The 18,405-nt window shown below is 35.7% G+C and overlaps 1 protein-coding gene across 6 annotated transcripts in view; it reads left to right on the forward strand.

Moving 5' to 3' along the window:
- The window catches only part of NEK1 (NIMA related kinase 1), a 219,548-nt gene extending 208,178 nt beyond the window's left edge, over positions 1–11,370 (forward strand). For all 6 annotated transcript variants that reach the window (XM_042935112.1, XM_042935107.1, XM_042935108.1 and 3 more), the window contains one exon: positions 10,281–11,370. In XM_042935112.1, coding sequence (XP_042791046.1) covers positions 10,281–10,294 — 14 coding nt within the window. In that variant the 3' untranslated portion in view covers positions 10,295–11,370. The remainder of the gene's footprint in view (positions 1–10,280) is intronic.
- Positions 11,371–18,405: the final 7,035 nt, after the last annotated feature.

Raw genomic sequence — 18,405 nt, forward strand, 5'->3', positions numbered from 1 at the left:
TTCCTCTTTAATAAGTCGCTGAGTCCTCTAAGTCTTGTATCGTGCTGTTTTGTCTTTCTTTCCCTCTTTTTTTGTGCTACATTATTTTCCATAATTTTATCTTCTATTTGACTGATTCACTGCTCTGCTTCATCTATCCTTGCTGTCACGGCCTGCATTCACAATTGCATCTCAGTTATAGCATTTTTAATTTCATCCTGACTAGATTCTTTTATTTCTGTACAAAGGGATTCTCTGGTGTCTTCTATGCTTTTTTCAACCCCAGCTAGTATTCTAGTAATCATGGGTTTTTTTTTAAATTTTTTTTTAATGTTTATTTATTTTTGAGACAGAGAGAGACAGAGCATGAACGGGGGAAGGTCAGAGAGAGGGAGACACAGAATCTGAAACAGGCTCCAGGCTCTGAGCTGTCAGCACAGAGCCCGACGCGGGGCTCGAACTCACGGACCGCGAGATCATGACCTGAGCCGAAGTCGGCTGCTCAACCGACTGAGCCACCCAGGCGCCCCTGTAATCATGGTTTTAAAGTTTATTTACTTATTTTGAGAGAGAGAGTACAAGCAGGGGAGGACCCGAGAGAGAAGGAGAGAGAGCAAATCCCAAGCAGGCTCCTAACTGACAGCATGGAGCCTGGTGTGGAGCTCAAACCCACGAACCATGAGATCATGACCTGAGCTGAAACCAAGAGTCAGATGCTTAACTGTGACTGAGCCACCCAGGGGCCCTGATTAATAATGGTTTAAATTCTAGTTCAGATATCCTACTTATAAATGTGTTGATTAAATCCCTGGCCATCATTTCTTCCTATTCTTTCTTTTGGGGTGAATTCCTCCATCTTGTAATTTTGGGGGAAGAAAAAAATTAATAAAATAATTAAATTAAAAACATAAAAACAAAACAAAAAATATCAGATAAAGGAAGATAGATCCTAGGTGTTTTTCAGTCTTCTTGTTGGGAGAAGCTTGATATAAAAGAGAAAAAAGAGAAAGGAAAAAAAAAAGTTAAAAAAAGTTTAAATAGGGGCAACTGGGTGGCTCAGTTGGTTAAGCGTCCAAATTTGGCTCAGGTCATGATCTCATGGTTTGTGAGTTTGAGCCCCATGTCAGCCTCTGTGCTGACAGCTCAGAGCCTGGAGCCTGCTTCCGATTCTGTGCCTCCCTCTCTTTCTTCCGATTCCCCACTCACAGTCTCTCTCTGTCTCAAAAATAAATAAACGTTAAAATTTTTAAAAAAATTTTTAAATAATGAAATTGAATAAAATAAAATACAATAGAATAAAAAATTTGTTCTTTTGTATCAAAGAGAAAAAGAAGAAAACACAAACAAAAGCAGAAGCAAAGAAAATGAACAAATACACCAGCAAACAGAATGAAACTTGAATGAAGTTACATTCAGTTTCCCCTATAACTGAAACTTTGTAGCACACTGTAGTCAATGACAAAGCGGATGGAAGGGATTTGTGCTGGTCTTCCAGGGGTGCAGGTGGGTGGGGCTTGGTGTAACAGCTCTGTTCTCTACTTGGTGGCACTGTTTAGTTCACTGGGGTTGATCCGTGTTGGCCTGCTCTGAAAGTGAACATGGCTTCACCTGGCTCTCTAGTTTCTGGCCCAGTAATTATATTCTCTCACTGACATGTAGTCAAGCACCCTTTCTTTGTCTCTGGCTTCTGTCTGCTTCTTGCCTTTATCCTGTATGTCTCCAAGCTGCCTTCCAGGTGGTGCCTCCAGAGTTTTATCTCAGGAGGGACTGTGTTTTAAAACCCAACACTTTAGAGACCCCCTTGGCTTGGACACACAGTTTCTCTGGGGGAGGGTTTGCTGTCCCCGAGTAATGGCCAGGTGCCAGCTTGTCCCAGAAAACGTTTATGTGATCATGCAGCAGCAGAGGCTCAGAGTTTATGGTAAATCACAGCACATAGCCAGTACCAGATTTTGCTGCATTCTGGCATCTTTGTTCCAGTATCCCTGAACATGGCAGCTCTCTGGATTCTGCCAGGACTTTTGCCTGCAGGGAGCTATATGACCTCTACCAAATGCATTCCAAGCAGAGAAACCGCTTCTCCCCATGTGGCACATGGATCCCTCAGACCCTGCTGCCTGCTCCTAGGGATTCACTCTGCTTCTTCACTGGAACACCACCAGACACTGAACTCTGGAACTTCAGACTCTGCTCCACTGTTTATAGAATCCTGGTGGTACTGAAATCTCTCCTTTCTCCCCATCAATGGTTTTGGGAAACAGATTTCTTGTGTAGTCTCCTGCAAGTGTTTTCACTCTTTCTCTCCAGGTACTTTCGGGGGGAGTGCTTTTCTGCACAATCCCAATGTGCTGCATTCTCCCCCTTTCTCTTTCTCTCTCTGTCCTCTCTCTCTCAAAACAGCTCCCTACCCCTGTGGCTTTTCTCTCCCTCAGTTCATCTCTCTGCATACCTGCTAAGTTCTCTGGCTCTAATGATGTAGATTGTTGTGTTAATCCTCAGATCAATTTCCTGGGTGTCTGAAATGGTTTGATGCTGATCTAGCTGCGGTTCAGGGACAAGACAAACTCAGGGTCCACATACTAGTCTACCTATTTTTTAAAAAGCGATTGGAGCAGAGCCAGTATTTTTTTTTAATGTTTGTTTGTTTGTTTGTTTGTTTAAAGACAATGTGCATGTGAGAGTAGAGGCAGAGAGAGAGGTGAGAGAGAGAATCCCAAGCAGGCTCTGTGCTGTCAATATGTGGCTTGATCTCATAAACTATGAGGTCATGACCTGAGCCAAAAGCAAGAGTCGGATGCTTAACCAACCCAAAAGCCCCCAAATACATTCTTAAAAAACTTATTTTTTTCTCCCTCATGATTTTCTTATGTCTAATTATAGCTATTTCTTTTCAGCTTAATGAATTCCCTTTAACATTTCTTGTAAGGCTGGTTTAGTAGTAATAAATTCCTTTATTTTTTGTTTGTCTGGGAAACTCTTTCCTTCAAATATAAACGATAATATTGCCAAGTAGAGTATTCTTTTTCATAGGTTTTTTTTTTCCATTCAGAACTTTGAACATATTATGCTACTCCCTTCTGGCTTGCAAATTTTCTGCCGATAAATTGGCTAGTAGCCTTATTGGTTTTCCCATATAGGTAACTTATTGTTTCTCTCTTGTTGCCTTTAATATTCTCTCTTCATCCTTGACGTTTGACATTTTAATTATTATGTGTCCTGGTGTAGACCTCCATGGAGTTCCCTGTGCTTCTTGGACCTGGATCTCTACTTCCTTCCCCAGGTTAGGGAATTTTTCAGCTGTTATGTCCTCAAATAAATTCTCTACCCCTTTGTCTTCTTCTTCTTGGACCCCTACAATATGAATGTTTATTCACTTGATGTTGTCCAAGAGATCCCTTAACCTGTCCTCATTTTTAAAAATCCTTTTCTCTTTTTGCTATTTAGCCTGGGTGCTTTCTATTACCCTGTCTTCCAGATTGCCACTGGGTTCTGCATCTGCTAATCTACTGTTGATTCTTTTCTCCTCCTTGAGTGTGTGTGTTTGGGGGGGGGAGGGTGTCCAAATTTAGATAGCCAAATAAATAATAGTTTCTTCAAAGTAGAGGTATAGACTTATCTAATGAAGATGCTCTATGACACAAAATATCTTGATAGTTCTGGAATTTCACTGACAGCTTATCTACTGGGTTCTTTTGACTTTTTTGTATGAATCTTTATTCTGGGCACATTTTTTTTTTTGTAAAAAGTTTAAAGTTTCTGAAACCAAGTTTAGTGACTGAAGTGGGTGATCAAGATAAATAATTTGTGGTCTTTGGTTTTTAGGTATCTCATCAGGAAGTAACGAGCCTAATATTTTAAGTGAATTTGTTAACTGATTCTGAGTATTCTGAATAAGAATTCCATTCTAGAATATCTGTTACTGTTAATCCTGTTATTTTAAAGATATTTTTATATGCTAAAATGATATGAGGATTTAAAGAATGTTTAAAATGTTCATGCTTAATTTTAACAATATAGATTTTCCTAAGTTTTATTTGTATTCTATCTTGTCTCAAAAAATTTAACACTCCACTTAAAAATATATACAGTACAAGATAAAATTAATTTAAGAAAATGCTTGGGAAAGCCTGTCAGGCAAATTAGCATAAGCAATAAATATTAAGCCAAGAATGAGGTGAGAATACAAACTTAATGTTCAGAGGTTCTCCACATTTAGTGGAGACTATGTCATAAATTTGGTGCTTATCTTTCTCACAAAGCAGGAAACCTAGTTAATTACATGAGTCACAGTATTCTTGAGACAAAACATGTCACTCAGAGGACAGCTATTTTTGGTATTAAAGTAACAATTTTCCCATGATTCTTGAAAAAAAGGCACAACAATAGTGTTCCTCAAAGTTTAATAACTTGTGAATTCCTTTAAAGGGGAAAATTTCTTCAAGAATCTAAGTCCATAGACCTCAGTGAAAAACTCAAGTGTTAGTCTTTCAAATATGTGTCAGTTGATAGTTATTACTGTAAAATATGATTTTCCTCTAAATATTGAAATAATATTTTTGCTATCAAAATTAACATATAAAAATTAAACATCTGGAACTTGAAGATTTCTGATTTTATTGAGATCTTGGACCCTATTTTATAAAATAGTACTATAATAAACTAAAAGTTATCTTCAGTAATTTTTACAATGTTTGGATTTCACGGGCCTCTTTCTCTTAGTGGGACATGGTATAAGCCAGAGAATGACTCCATTTATGCAAATCTGTGAATAGTACCAAACTAGTTATATTCAGACTGTTTATCCTTTGGTCAGTTCTCTATAGGTATTATTTCAGTACTGCTTTTTTTAGGTAATCAACAATGTACTTGGGGTTCAACTTTGCTTGATAAATATTTGGAAAATTTTTCTTTGTTTTTTTTGTTTGTTTGTTTGTTTTAGTATTTATCTTGAGAGACAGTGTGTGCACAAGAGGGGCAGAGGGAAAGGGAGAAAGAGAATCCCAATCCCATGGGATCATGACCTGAGCTGAAATTAAGTGTCGGAAACCCAACCGACTAAGCCACTCAGGCACCCCTATTTGTATTGCTCCTTAAGTGGAGAACTATAACTGTGGACTAAGCCACAAGGTAAAATTGACACTTTTTTTGTTGTTGTTGGATAATTGAGTGGCTTCAAAAGGATATATGCCTACACAGAAGGCTGTCTCTCCTGCAAAACACCAGAAATCAGGATAGGCTTATACTCTTTTCAAGAAGTGATATGAGGGAGAGAGTTCAACGTGGCAGCATATGAGGATCCTGAACTCACCTCCTCCCACAGGCACAACAAATCCACAACTCTGAAATAATTCCCTCTGATGAAGGGGACTTAGCAAGTGGAAGAATGGAGCCTCCACAACAAGGGACAGCACTGAGATGTATAGAAGAGGGAGAGATAGGGTCTCACTACAGAAAAAAACCCACACTCTAGTTGCAGGACTCCATGGTCAGGAGGGATCTCACAGGTAAAGAATTTTTTCATGAGGAGTGATTCTCAACATCAGGCACCTCAGCCCTTAGATTCTGCATAAGAGAGACAAGCCCCCAAAACATCTGCCTTTGGAAATCAACGTAAAGCTATACAGAAAGGAAAACCCAGTCTTACAGGTGTTGAGTGCAGACTCATTAGACCTGGAAACCAACACAAAACACCAGATAAAAAAGCACATAGACCACAATTGAAGGAGAATACTTAACTAATCTCAGAGCAATTGCTGGATTCTCTCCAGGAACAGACATGCACAGCAGCCATTTTTACTTATTCTGCCATGCTAATGCCAGCACTGGCAGGAGCCGTTATGGAATCCTTCCTGTGGACAGCTAATGCAAGGGGCCATGCACCACTCAGAGTTCTGTAGAACCCTGTTTCTTGGCTGGGCTTCACTGTCATCTGGACCAGAGACAAGCCCCACCCACCAGTGTATCCACAGCAGTGAAGATCCCACAACAGGAGGACATATGCAGCCCTCAAAGGTGCTCCCTGAAGCACCTGGCTCTAGTGGCCGGGGGTGGGGGTGAGATCATGCTTCTGGGCCCCACAGGACATCTACATAGGCCCTACTTCAAGACCAAGAGATGTATCTGATCCACTTAATACATAGAAACAGATACAGAGAGTTAGGCAAAATGAGAAGTTGGAGGGATATGTGCCAACAAAAGAACAAGGCAAAACCATAGAAAAAGAACTAAAGAAAATGAAGAAAAGCAATCTACCTGATAAAGAGTACAGCATAATGGTCATGAAAATGCTGACCAAACTCAGGAGAATGGATGAACACAATGAGAATTTCAACAGAGATAGAAAATAAAATACCAATCAGAGAGGAAGAATACTTTAACAGAAATGTTAAACACACTAGAGAGAATAAATAGATTAGATGATGCAGAAGAATAGATCAATGAACTGTAAACAGATATTAAAAATAATACCTCAAACCATAAAACTGCAATAATAAAACATAGGTAGTTTTTGGATCTGTCTCCTCTGGCAAGGACAACAAAAGCAAAAATGTACAAGTGGCTTCACATAAACTAAAAAGCTTTTGCACAGTGAAGAAAACAAAATGAATCAACAAAATGAAAAGGCAGCTTACTGAATGGGAGAAGATAGTCACAAAGGATGTATGCAATAAGGGATTAATATCTGAAACATATAAAGAATTATATATTTTTTAAATTATATATTTTCTTCATAAAATCAGTATAGAAAAAAATAGATTAAAACAAGACTGAGAAACTGTACGGCCACTTTTCCAAAGAAGATGTAAAGATAGCCAACAGGCACCCATAAAGATGCTCCACATCACTAATCATCAGCAAAATACAAATCAAAACCACAATAAGATACCACCTTATGCCTGTCAGAATGGGTGTTATCAAAAAGATAGGAAATACCAAGTGTTGACAAGGAAGTAGTGAAAAGGGAACTTTCATGCACTGTTGGTGTGAATAAATTGGTTCAGCCATTATGGAAATCAGGACATTCCTCAAAATATTAAAAATTGAACTACCATACAATCCAGCAATTCCATTTCCAGGTATTTATCCAAAGAAAAGGAAAATGCTAATTTAATAAGACATGCATTCATATGTTTTTGCAGTGATATTTACAGGAGCCCAAATATGGAAGCAATGTAAATGTCCATAGATAAATGGATAAAGAAGATGTGGCAGGTGTACACAGTAGAATACTGCTCAGCCATAGAAAGAGTGAATTATTGCCATTTGCAACAACATGGGTGCATATTGTGCTGTATGAAATAAATCAGAGAAAGACAAATACCATATGACTTTATTTACCTGTGGAATCTGAGAAACAAAAGAAACAAATCCTAGCAAAAACAGACTCATAGATACAGAGAACAAACATATAGTTGCCGGAGGAGTGGGAAGATGCGAGGATGGATGGAATAAGTGAACAGATTAAGAGGGACAGTCTTCCGGTTATTAAAGATGACAAGGGATATAATGTACAGCATAGGGAATATAGTTAATAATACTATAGCATCTTTATATGGTGACAGATGGTAACTAGACTTATTGTGGTGACCATTTTGCAGCATATATTAATACCAAATCAGTATGTCGTACACTTGCTATTAATACAGTGTTGTGTATCAGTTAGTCTTCAATCTAAAAAAAGAAAAAGAAACAATTTCAGAATTTCTGTATTACACAGTTGAAAAGGGAATGAGGACCCTGAAGTTCTGTATCATAAAGCCTGTCAGTAATTCCTTTAGCTTAGAAAAAGTATAAAGCAGATAAAGTCAGATGCCTACCCTGGAAACCTTTCTAAAAATATCTTACTGAAGCCCCTAAAACATTACAACTTATTAATATATGAACTCACTAAGCTGGTTATAAAATTATATGGAACTATATGAATAAATTAACTTGCTATTTTGTTTTGTTAATCATTAAACAGTTAAAAGACAGTAAATGGATTTAGAATAACTATTTCAGAGTCATTCTTATTGGAAATACTTAGACCCTCGATGTAGTTGTTCTTTTAGGCCACATTAGAAAACAATAATTAGGGGCGCCTGGGTGGCTCAGTTAAGCGTCCGACTTCGGCTCCGGTCATGATCTCACAGTTCGTGTGTTTGAGCCCCGTGTCAGGCTCTGTGCTGACAGCTCAGAGCCTGGAGCCTGCTTCAGATTCTGTGTCTCCCTCTCTCTCTCTGCCCCTCCCCCACTCAAGCTCTGTCTTTCTGTCTCAAAAATAAATAAACATTAAAAAAAAGTTTGAAAATAGTAATTAAATTGTGTCATCTGCATATGGTGCTTACACACTTTTATTTTCTGTTTTAGGAGAGAGGGAGATTATTGAAGGGAGAGGATAGGTAAATTATATCTAGTTCACCCAAAAGTGGTATCAGTGTCATTAAGAAATAAGTTAAAAAGAAGATTGTCTGAAACATTTCTGTTTTATTTCATCGGAAATGATCTGAGTCCTCAAAAGATGGCCTGTCTTCAGCTGCCTAAAACTATTAGAGTATAGGTTTGGTAAACATCTACATCTGCCACTATTGGTAAAATCAATGCTGTTTAGGCCATAGCTAAGTACTATCCAGAGTCAGAAGTCTAATAGAACTAGTAAAATGTGTTAACTATTTTATATTATTCCTAAAAAATTCCTGTAAGAAGGAAGGGAGTATAACTGTGGCCAGCCGTAGAAGGGCAGAGGCCACCAGCTCCTCATGTAGAATATCAATCTTGGCAGTCAGAGCATATAGTTTCTTAAAAAGGAAACACATACCTTTCTTCCACATTCATTTTAGCTAGAATATTGTGCTGTGTTGATGTAATGAAGCTCTATATATCAGTTAAAACAAGTGAAATAAGTTTTTATCAGTATGGGTAAACCCCACAAATGTGATGAATGAAATACGTAGGAAAGGGTACCATTTATATAATGTTTAAAAGCAATTTTATTTAGCTGTGCATATATGCAATAAAAGTAAAAAACCATGGGAGGAAAAGATACACATCACTTTGGGGATACTGATAATGACCTTGGCCAAGAAGAAAGGTCAAGAAGATTGGAAAAGGGTACTCTCTATCTGTATGTAATTTGTTTTTCTTAATAAATAATCCAAACCAATATGGCCCCAAATTAAATTTTATTAATTCTAGGTATTATGTACATGTGTGTTCCTTAATTTTCTCTCTGTAATTTTCTATTTGAAACCTTTTGAAAGGGTAAAAAGTAAATTATAGTACAGAGTGATAAGTATACCATTGGAAGCAATAACATGTGTTGCCTGAAGTAATGATCCAGCAACATTGGAATAAATGTTCTCCTAGAGGAGAGGATATCAGATTTGGATTTTGAAATATGAATGGGAATTTACCCCCAAATCAGTATGTGTACTTACACATAGAGCCATGCAAAATTTATTAGGGGAACTATTACCAAGTCAGTGTTACTAAAGTATATATTCTATGGACAATTGGAGAAGATGGGTGATGAAAGTAGATAAGGCTGGAAATATTTAAAAGGTCATATCATGAAGGGTTTTGCAATCCACATAAGGAACATGGGTTCTATGCTGGGGTGGTGGGGAGTTGGTGAAGGGATTTAAGCAGTGCAGTGATTTGAGTTGATGCTTGGATTTTAACAAAAGATCACCTTTGCTAGAGTGTGGAACATAGTGATTATTGTGTAGGATTAAACCAAGCAGTCTGTTTAATTCATTCAACAGTGTTTTTTTAGAATAAAGAAAAATTGGAAGCAACCAAAGTGTTTATAAGTAGAAATGGCTAATTTAATTATGCCTTATCCATAAAATAAAATAATATGCACACACTGAAACTGACATGGAGTATATCCATGATTTATTCCTTCTCAACATATTTTAAATTTTCATCATATATAAAAGTTGAAAGTTTACATTTATCACCCACATATCTAACACCTAAATTCTGCCATTAACATTTTATAATCTTGCTTTAGCACTTACTTATCCATTCATCCATCCATTATGTGCTTTAAGGAGGAAATATAACAAGATTTACATAGAATTACTAACATTGGTTATCTGTCTTATAGGTGATTTTTATTTCCCACTTTATTCTTCATTGTATTGTTTGCATATTTTACACTGAGTATGTGATATTAAATAATATTAAGTGATATTAAATAAAAGCTACATTTAAACATTAAAGCTCTTTTAACATGAAAAAGAATGAGTTTTTTGCTAAGAAGATTTATACTGTTTGATTTGCAATGAAGTGAACTAGTTTTTTTTTCTTTTCTACAGATAATGATGAATAATTATTGGAAAATTCTTTAATCCTCAACTGTATGAAAGCATTTACATTTGGCTCATCAGGAAAACAAGCTGCAGTGGGAAATATAGCAATTTTATACAAATATCAGATTTAAGGTGGGCATGCTGACTGCATGAAAAAGATGGAGAAACATGCCATTTTTCAATTAAGATTCTAGTATTTTATCTATTTTATTTTGTTCATTAAGTTCTATAGTTACCTCTTACAGAATATTTATTAAATTATCCAACCAAAGCATAAGAGACATTGATCCAGAACTGGACTTAATGGTTTTGAAAAAGATTTACCAGTGCAGTAAGGTAACTTTCAATTTCAGCAAGTGTGTTTAGGTTGAAAGAATTACTTAAGTTATGAAAGACTTGCCTCTGGTTTTTCATTTAAATATTTAAGCATGACCTTTTTTTCTGTCTACATGTTTTCATAGCCAGCAATTTGGTGTTATTATAATAACCTTGTCAAGGGCTCTATTTAAATTTTTACATTTTAAAGATGGAATTTTTAGCCTTAAAGTTTATATTCTCAGTCCTTTTTCAACCAGTGTGTCTCCTGAACTAGTTCAGTGGAACAGGCTATAGAAATGGTCTTAGAAATCATTGAAAAATTTGATTATGGAAAAATAGCAAAATTTTATTTCCTGATATTGAAAAAAGTTGGTTAATTACTTGTTTCTTTTTAAGGACCAGAATCAGGAATATTATATCTAAAAATCAGTCTGTGAATTTTAACATCGACATAGCATATATCATAAAGTTGCCCTTTTTGCTTTAACTTCCTCTCGTGTATATGCTTCCAAGGCAGTACAGAAAAAGGAGAAAAGAATCATTTTTATTTTGATACTGTGACAGTTTGGGTAACTAATATTCCAAAGGGGGGATATGTTTGCCTATTTTATTTCCATTATGGTCATTAAAATGATGGTCACACAGTTTCGACTGCAATATGCCAGGTTTCATTAGAGATGTCTTAAGTCCAGATGCTTTTAGTAATAAAAGCATAATTTTTGAAACCCAGAGTACAGAGCAGCCCAATTGGCATAATCTGTAATTTGAACAGTAAAATCTTATCTTGCAGCACTATCAGGACTGTGCTGAGTTTATTATGTATATTATTTCTAACATCCAAAACTAAATACTTGATTTTTATATGTTTGTTTATTTTATGATATTACTATTAAAATTTATATTCTCTACCTGAAGTACACTATCAGTTGTCTTATGCTTATTTGCACTTAATAGAATGCTTTTATAATGACCTGAGAATACTTCTGTGTGTTGGTTTACCTGATGATTTCCATTATTTTTTTTTTCCAAAGAAGAATTTGAATTCTACACTTGAATTTTCTACAATCCCAAAAAATGAGAATGATCTTTTAGGGAGTTGTTTTCTAATTCTTTGCCTATTAGAACTATTAGAAAAGCTACTAAGGATATAACACAGTAGAAATGTTGTCTAACCATATTTCAGACGATAAGAACAGAGATGACAAATAGGATTTGTGCCATCTCCAGTCAATTGGTAGCAAGTGGCTCTGGGTTGTTATTATGGAAGGATTGTGCCAGTGGGAAGAGGACTATTATTGTTTCATAAGGTCTATTATAGGTGTTGAGGTGAAATGTGGAAGCATCTATAGATTCATAAAAATTTTAGAACTAGAAAGAGCAATGAAGATAATTTAGTATTATCTCCATTTAACAGGCAAAGACATTGAGTTGTAACATGAATGAAGTCACTTGCATAAAAGGCCAGGGTCAAATTAGTTCCAGGCCTAAAACTGTGCTATTAGCAGCACATTGGGCTTTTAAAAATTTATTTCCTCCGGAGAGTGAAAAAGAACAGATTCAATTAGGAAAAGTATATTTAGCATTAATGCATTAAGAATTTGGCAGAGATTTCCTGTTCTTAGGAATATCACACACCATTATAATTAACCTCCCTGCTGAAAATTTTTTACTGCTAAATAAAGGGGTTTTTTTCTCATAAGTTAAAAAATACTCTACCTTTTATCACTGCATTGCCGATGGATCTTGAAAGATTACATGTGCATGTCTTTAATATACATCTGAAAATACAGAAGATGAATTGCAAGGCCAAACTTTTGTGGAAAACCTTAACCCAGAGCTGAGCGAACATGGAGAGAAACAGGCAGTTTTGACCTGAAAGTGCCTGACACCTCCCACTTTGATAGAGTGGCTCATGGAGCAAAGGAGGTAAAAGGCAAAGACAAGTGCCCATTCAGGTTGGAGAATCTTATAGGAAATCCTACATTAAGGTGGACTCCAAAAGTTTACATCTTCACAATAACAGAGAACTAGAACTAAACCCAGCCCCAAATTCAGGGACTATAGAAAAAGAAAAGGACAAAAAAATTTTTAGGAAGTTGTGACCTCAAACAGGACTTAAACTGATTTTGTACCTAAAGCACCAGAATCTGAGTGAGCCAGGTAACTTTACACTCAAATATAATTTGAGGTGGTTCCCAACTGGAAGTTCCCCCCATGAACCATGCAGAAGCCATCCCAATACTTCTCTGAAGGAAGACATTTATTTTGGGTCTTGAAAAGCACCAAAAGTAAATTTTGAAGCACAATCATGGACACAGAGTCAAAGATAAAAAGTACACAAGGTAATACAAGTTGGGGGATAGGGACAAAATTTGCACAGACTTTAGATTTGGATTTATCAGGGGTGTCTGCGTGGCTCAGTCAGTTAGGTGTCCAGCTCTTGATTTTAGCTCAGGTCCTATCTCATGGTTGTGAGGTCAGGCCCTGTGTCCAGCATGGAGCCTGCTTGGGATTCTTTCTCTCCCTCTCGCTCTGCCCTCTGCCCCCTCAAAATATATAAACTTAAAAAAATTATCAGAGATGTGTTTTTATACTTACTGGGTTTAAGAGGTTCACCTTGCTGGCTCAATCAGTAGAGCATATGATTTTTTATCTCAGGGTCATGCATTCAAGCCCCACATTGAGTGTGGAGCCTACTTTTAAAAAAAAAGGAAAACACTGGGGTTTGGGGGGTGCCTGGCTGGCTCAGTTGGTGGAGCATGTGGCTCTTGATCTCAGGTTGTGAGTTCTAGTCCCACATCGAGTGTAGAGATTACTCAAAAAAACCACTCTACTTACTTACGGGGTTTAAAAAATGATCAACAAACTGGAAAATACCTGCAGGGAAAGAAAAACTAAAAAGTGGTACAGATTTGAAGAACTAAATAGAGTTACATGAAAAATACAGTAAGCAAAGTTTTAAAACTCAGTGGACATGTTTGGCAGTTAACTATGCATAGCAGAAAAGAGAAAGAAGTGGAAGAAATTATCTTTGATAAGCGATTTCACTCCTGTGTGGAATTTAGGAAAGAAAACAGATGAACATTTGGGAAGGGGGAAAAAGAGAAGCAAACCATAAGAAACTCTTAACTATAGAGAACAAATTGAGGGTTATGGGAGGAGAGGTAGTGGGGAGGGGGAATGGCTGATGGGGATAAAATGGGCACTTGTCATGATGAGCACTGAGTGTTATATGTAAGTGATGAATCACTAAATTCGACTCTTGAAACCAATATTGTACTATATGTTAACTAACTAGAATTTAAATAAAAATTTGGAAGAAATAAAAAATAAATTTTCCATGATATAGCACAGAGAAACAAATTGTGGAAAATACAGAAGAAGGTAAGATTCAATGAGAATGTCTGATATATCTTTGATTGGAGTCCTAGAGAAAAAGGAAGAATGGGCTAAAGTTAATTGGAGAGATAAAGGGTGAGAATTTTTCTGACTTATTGGAAGATACCAATCCACAGATTGAAGAAGCCCAGTGAATTTCAAGCAAGGTAAAGTAAAAGAAATTATTTTAGTGCCTTCAGAGTAAAACTATGGAAATCAAAGAAAAAGAAAATCTTAAAAGAATTGGAAGTTAAAAACATACTACTTTCAAAGGAATGTTAAAGTTTAACAAGTGTCTTTTCAACAGAGGTAATGGAACAGTGGGATAGTATCTTCATTGGCCAGAGAAAATAATAATCATTCAGAATTATATATGTAGCAAAAAACATGTTTCATGAATGAATAAAAATGAATTCTGACTCCCACAACTGGCCATGAAGAAGTAGAGGAGATTTGCCTTCCAACTTTTAACAACTCAAACACTGGGTAACATACAATGACCAGTACTTTTCAGAGAGTGGGCAACAGACAACAAAGGTCCATGAAAGAAGAGAAACAATGAGGTAAGCCCTGTGATTGCCCAAACTTACTGCATAGAAATAACATGTGAGCCAGGAAACCCATACAAAACCCAGTATTCTTAAATTGAGGAGAGAGAATTTAGAGAGGCGAAAGCAGAGATGAAAATCTGAATAGCACTATATCTAATGATAAAATTTAATTTTAGCTTGAAATTTTCCCACAAACAGAACTTCAGGCCTAGGTGGCTTTATTGGTGAATTCTACCTAACATTTCTGGAAGAAATAGTACTTGTTCTACACAAGCTGTTGCAAAATGTAGCAATAGAGTAGAATAACATCCCACTTATTCTAAGAGCACAGCATTACCTTATCTCAAAACAAAATAGGAAAGGAATTACATGAAAACTACATACTCCTAAACCTCGAGAACATGGGTGAAAAAATTCTTAAAATTTTTATCAAGTCAAACCAAACAATATCTAAAAAGGACAATGCATCATAACCAGAGGAGTATATGCCAGAAATGCAAGACTGGTTTAACATTGAAAACTCAGTGTTAACTCATTTTATTATCACACTAAAAAAGAATAATTATATGTTCACCTCACTAGATGCAGAAAAAATATTTGAGAAAATTCAACATCCATTTGTCATAAAAGTTCTCAACAAACTAGAAATAAAAGGGAAATGCCTCAATCTGATCAAGGTTATCTTAAACAAACTTGTGAAAACAAAATTTTCTCCCTAAATGGAAAAAGAGCAAGTATTTCTGCTGTCATCACTTCTATTTTATTTTGTGCTGGAGGTTCTAGCCATTGCAGTAATGCAGTCAAAACATGTCTACAGATTGAAAAGAAAGAAGTAAAAACTGCCTTTGTTCACAAATGATGTGATTGTAAAATCCTAAGAAAGCCACACAAATGCTACAGGAACTAAAAGGTTAAGCAAGATTGCAAGCTACAAGGGTCAATGTTAAAAATCAATTATTTTTACTAACGAACAATCAGAAATAGAAAATTTTAAGATACCATTTTTAATAGCATTAAAAATTATGAAGTACTTAGGATAAATTGGACTAAAAAATGTGCAAGATCTGTGCACTGAAACTACAAAACATTGCTGAGAAAAATTAAAGATGACCTAAGTGGGCAAATATAACATGTTCATGGATCAAAAAATGCAATATTATTGAGGAGAGGAAAACAGGAGAAACCTTAGTTACTTTGGGTTTAGCAAAAGTTCATTAAACAGACTTTTAAAATATTAACTATAAAATAAAAAATAAATTTGACTTCATTAAGATTATGAACTTTTACTTTTCAAAGGACATTGTTAAGAAAATGAAAAGGCAGAAATTGTGGTTTATATACACAATGGAATACTACGTGGCAGTGAGAAAGAATGAAATATGGCCTTTTGTAGCAACGTGGATGGAATTGGAGAGTGTTATACTAAGTGAAATAAGTCATATAGAGGAAGACAGATACTGTATGTTTTCACTCTTATGTGGATCCTGAGAAACTTAACAGAAGACCATGGAGGAGGGGAAGGAAAAAAAAAAAAAAAAGGTTAGGGAGGGAGCCAAACTATAGGAGACTCTTAAAATCTGAGAACAAACTGAAGGTTGATGGGGGGTGGGAGGGAGGGGAAGGTGGGTATTGAGCAGGGCATCTGTTGGGATGAGCACTGGGTGTTGTATGGAAACCAATTTGACAATAAATTTCATATTAAAAAAAATTAAAAGAAAACGAAAAGGCTAGCCACAGAGATGTTTGCCAAGCACATCTATTGAAAATATCCTATCTATAATATATAAAGGACACATATAACTCAACAATAAGACAGACAATCCAGTTGGACACAATCAAAGAAGACAAATAGATGACAAGCTCATGAAGAGATGTTACCATTATTCATTAGGGAAATACAAATGAAAACCACAATGTGATGCCACTCTATGCTCTAAAATGATTAAAATTAAAGATTGTTGAGAATGTCATGCAGCAGAATTCATACACTGCTGTGGGTATATAAAATATAATCACTTTGGAAAAACCAAGTATGTGAATGTTCATACCAAATTTATTCATAATAATAACTGTAAAAAAACCCAGATACCAATCAACAGTCACTAAATGTATAAACTGTGACATGTCTACAAAATGGAATACTACTTGGCAATGAAATTGAATAAGCTATGGATACAATATATTTGAATCACAAAAATGGGCTGCGTAAAAGAATAAAAACAGCACATACTGTATGATTCCATTGATTTGAAATTAGAATAGACTGATCTTCAGTGATAGGAAGCAGACCGATGGTTGCATGGGACTAAGTAGGGTAAGGAATAAATGAGAAGAGATAAAATAGAACTTTTGGGGGTATTGGGTGTGTTCTATGTTTTTGTTGTGAATTTGGTTACACAAATGTTTACATTTGTCAAATTTATTATACTATATTCTTATATGGGCTTATTCCCTTATATGTAAATAAACCTCTGCCAAGTTGGGTGCCTGGGTGGCTCAGTCAGTTAAGTGTCCATCTCTTGATCTCAGTTCAGGTCTTGGTTTCAGGGTCATGAGTTCAAGCTCTGCATTGGACTCTGCATTGGGCATGGAGCCTACTTAAAAATAAAAAAAAGTTGATTTTTGAAAATATATTTGACATGCTAAAAAACACAAAAATGCAACTTATGCTTAAAAGGCCATAGTAAACAATTTTTTTAGATAAATGCAATTGGGAAACAAGGGCTCTAAAGCAGTTATTACACATATGTTCAAGGGTTTGAAGGAAAATTCAATTGGAATTAGTGAAAAAGCATAAAATTTTTACAGACATAGGTTTCCAACTTATTTTATGACTATATTACCCTGACACCAAAGTCGGACAAACAGTGGGGTGGGAAAGAGGTGGAGAGGAAAGGAAGAAAGAAAAAGACTGAAAAGAAGGGAGGGAGGGAGAAAGGAAAACAAAACAACAGACCAATGTGTCTCATGAGCTTAGATGCAAAAATCCTTAACAAGATTTTAGCATATCAAATCCAACACTGTATAAAAAGTTATACACCATGACCAGATGGGATTTATTCCAGGTATGCAAAGCTGGTTCAACAATTCAAAAATCAGTGTCAACAGGCTAAGAAAACTACCCATTCATGACAAAACCTCTTAGCAAGTTACCTCATCTTGATAAAATCTAAAAAAAATCCTACACCTACAAAAATCTACATCTACAAAAATCCTACAACTAACATCATGCTTAATGGTGAGCCACTACAGGTTTTATTCTAAGATCTAGAATAAGGCTCTCAGTAATCTTATTTAACATAGAACTGAAAATTCTAGCCACTAGAATAAGACAATAAAAAATAAAGGCATGAATATTGGAAAGGAAGAAATGCAGAAACAAAACTCCCGTAACTAATAAGTGAGTTTGGCACACAAGCAGTATACACTATCAATACACAAAAATTAATCTCATTTCTATAGATCAATGAACCTGCAGAAACTAAAGGTAGAAGAAGCACAATTCCATTTATAATCACTCCAATGTGAATTAAATACTTCCCAAACCACATACAGGATTGACATTTCTATAATGAAAATTATAAAATGTATAGATAGAAATCAAAGAAAACTTGGATAAATGGAGAATCATACTGATCTTGTGGATTTAAAGATATAATGGTAATTATGTCATTTTTCCTTAAGTGGATCTATAGGCTTAATGAGATTTTTATCAAAATCTCTCTAAGGATTTTTGGAGACAGATGAGCTCATTATAAAGTTTATATAGAAAAGCACAGCCCTAGAATAGCTAATACAATCTTGACAAGAATAAAGTGGGAGGATTAAGTCTACCCAAGTGAAGGTTTACTATATAGCTACAGTAATTAAGACAATGTAGTATT

Source organism: Panthera leo, chromosome B1, assembly GCF_018350215.1.
Source record: "Panthera leo isolate Ple1 chromosome B1, P.leo_Ple1_pat1.1, whole genome shotgun sequence".
NCBI classification, from domain to species: Eukaryota; Metazoa; Chordata; class Mammalia; order Carnivora; family Felidae; genus Panthera; species Panthera leo.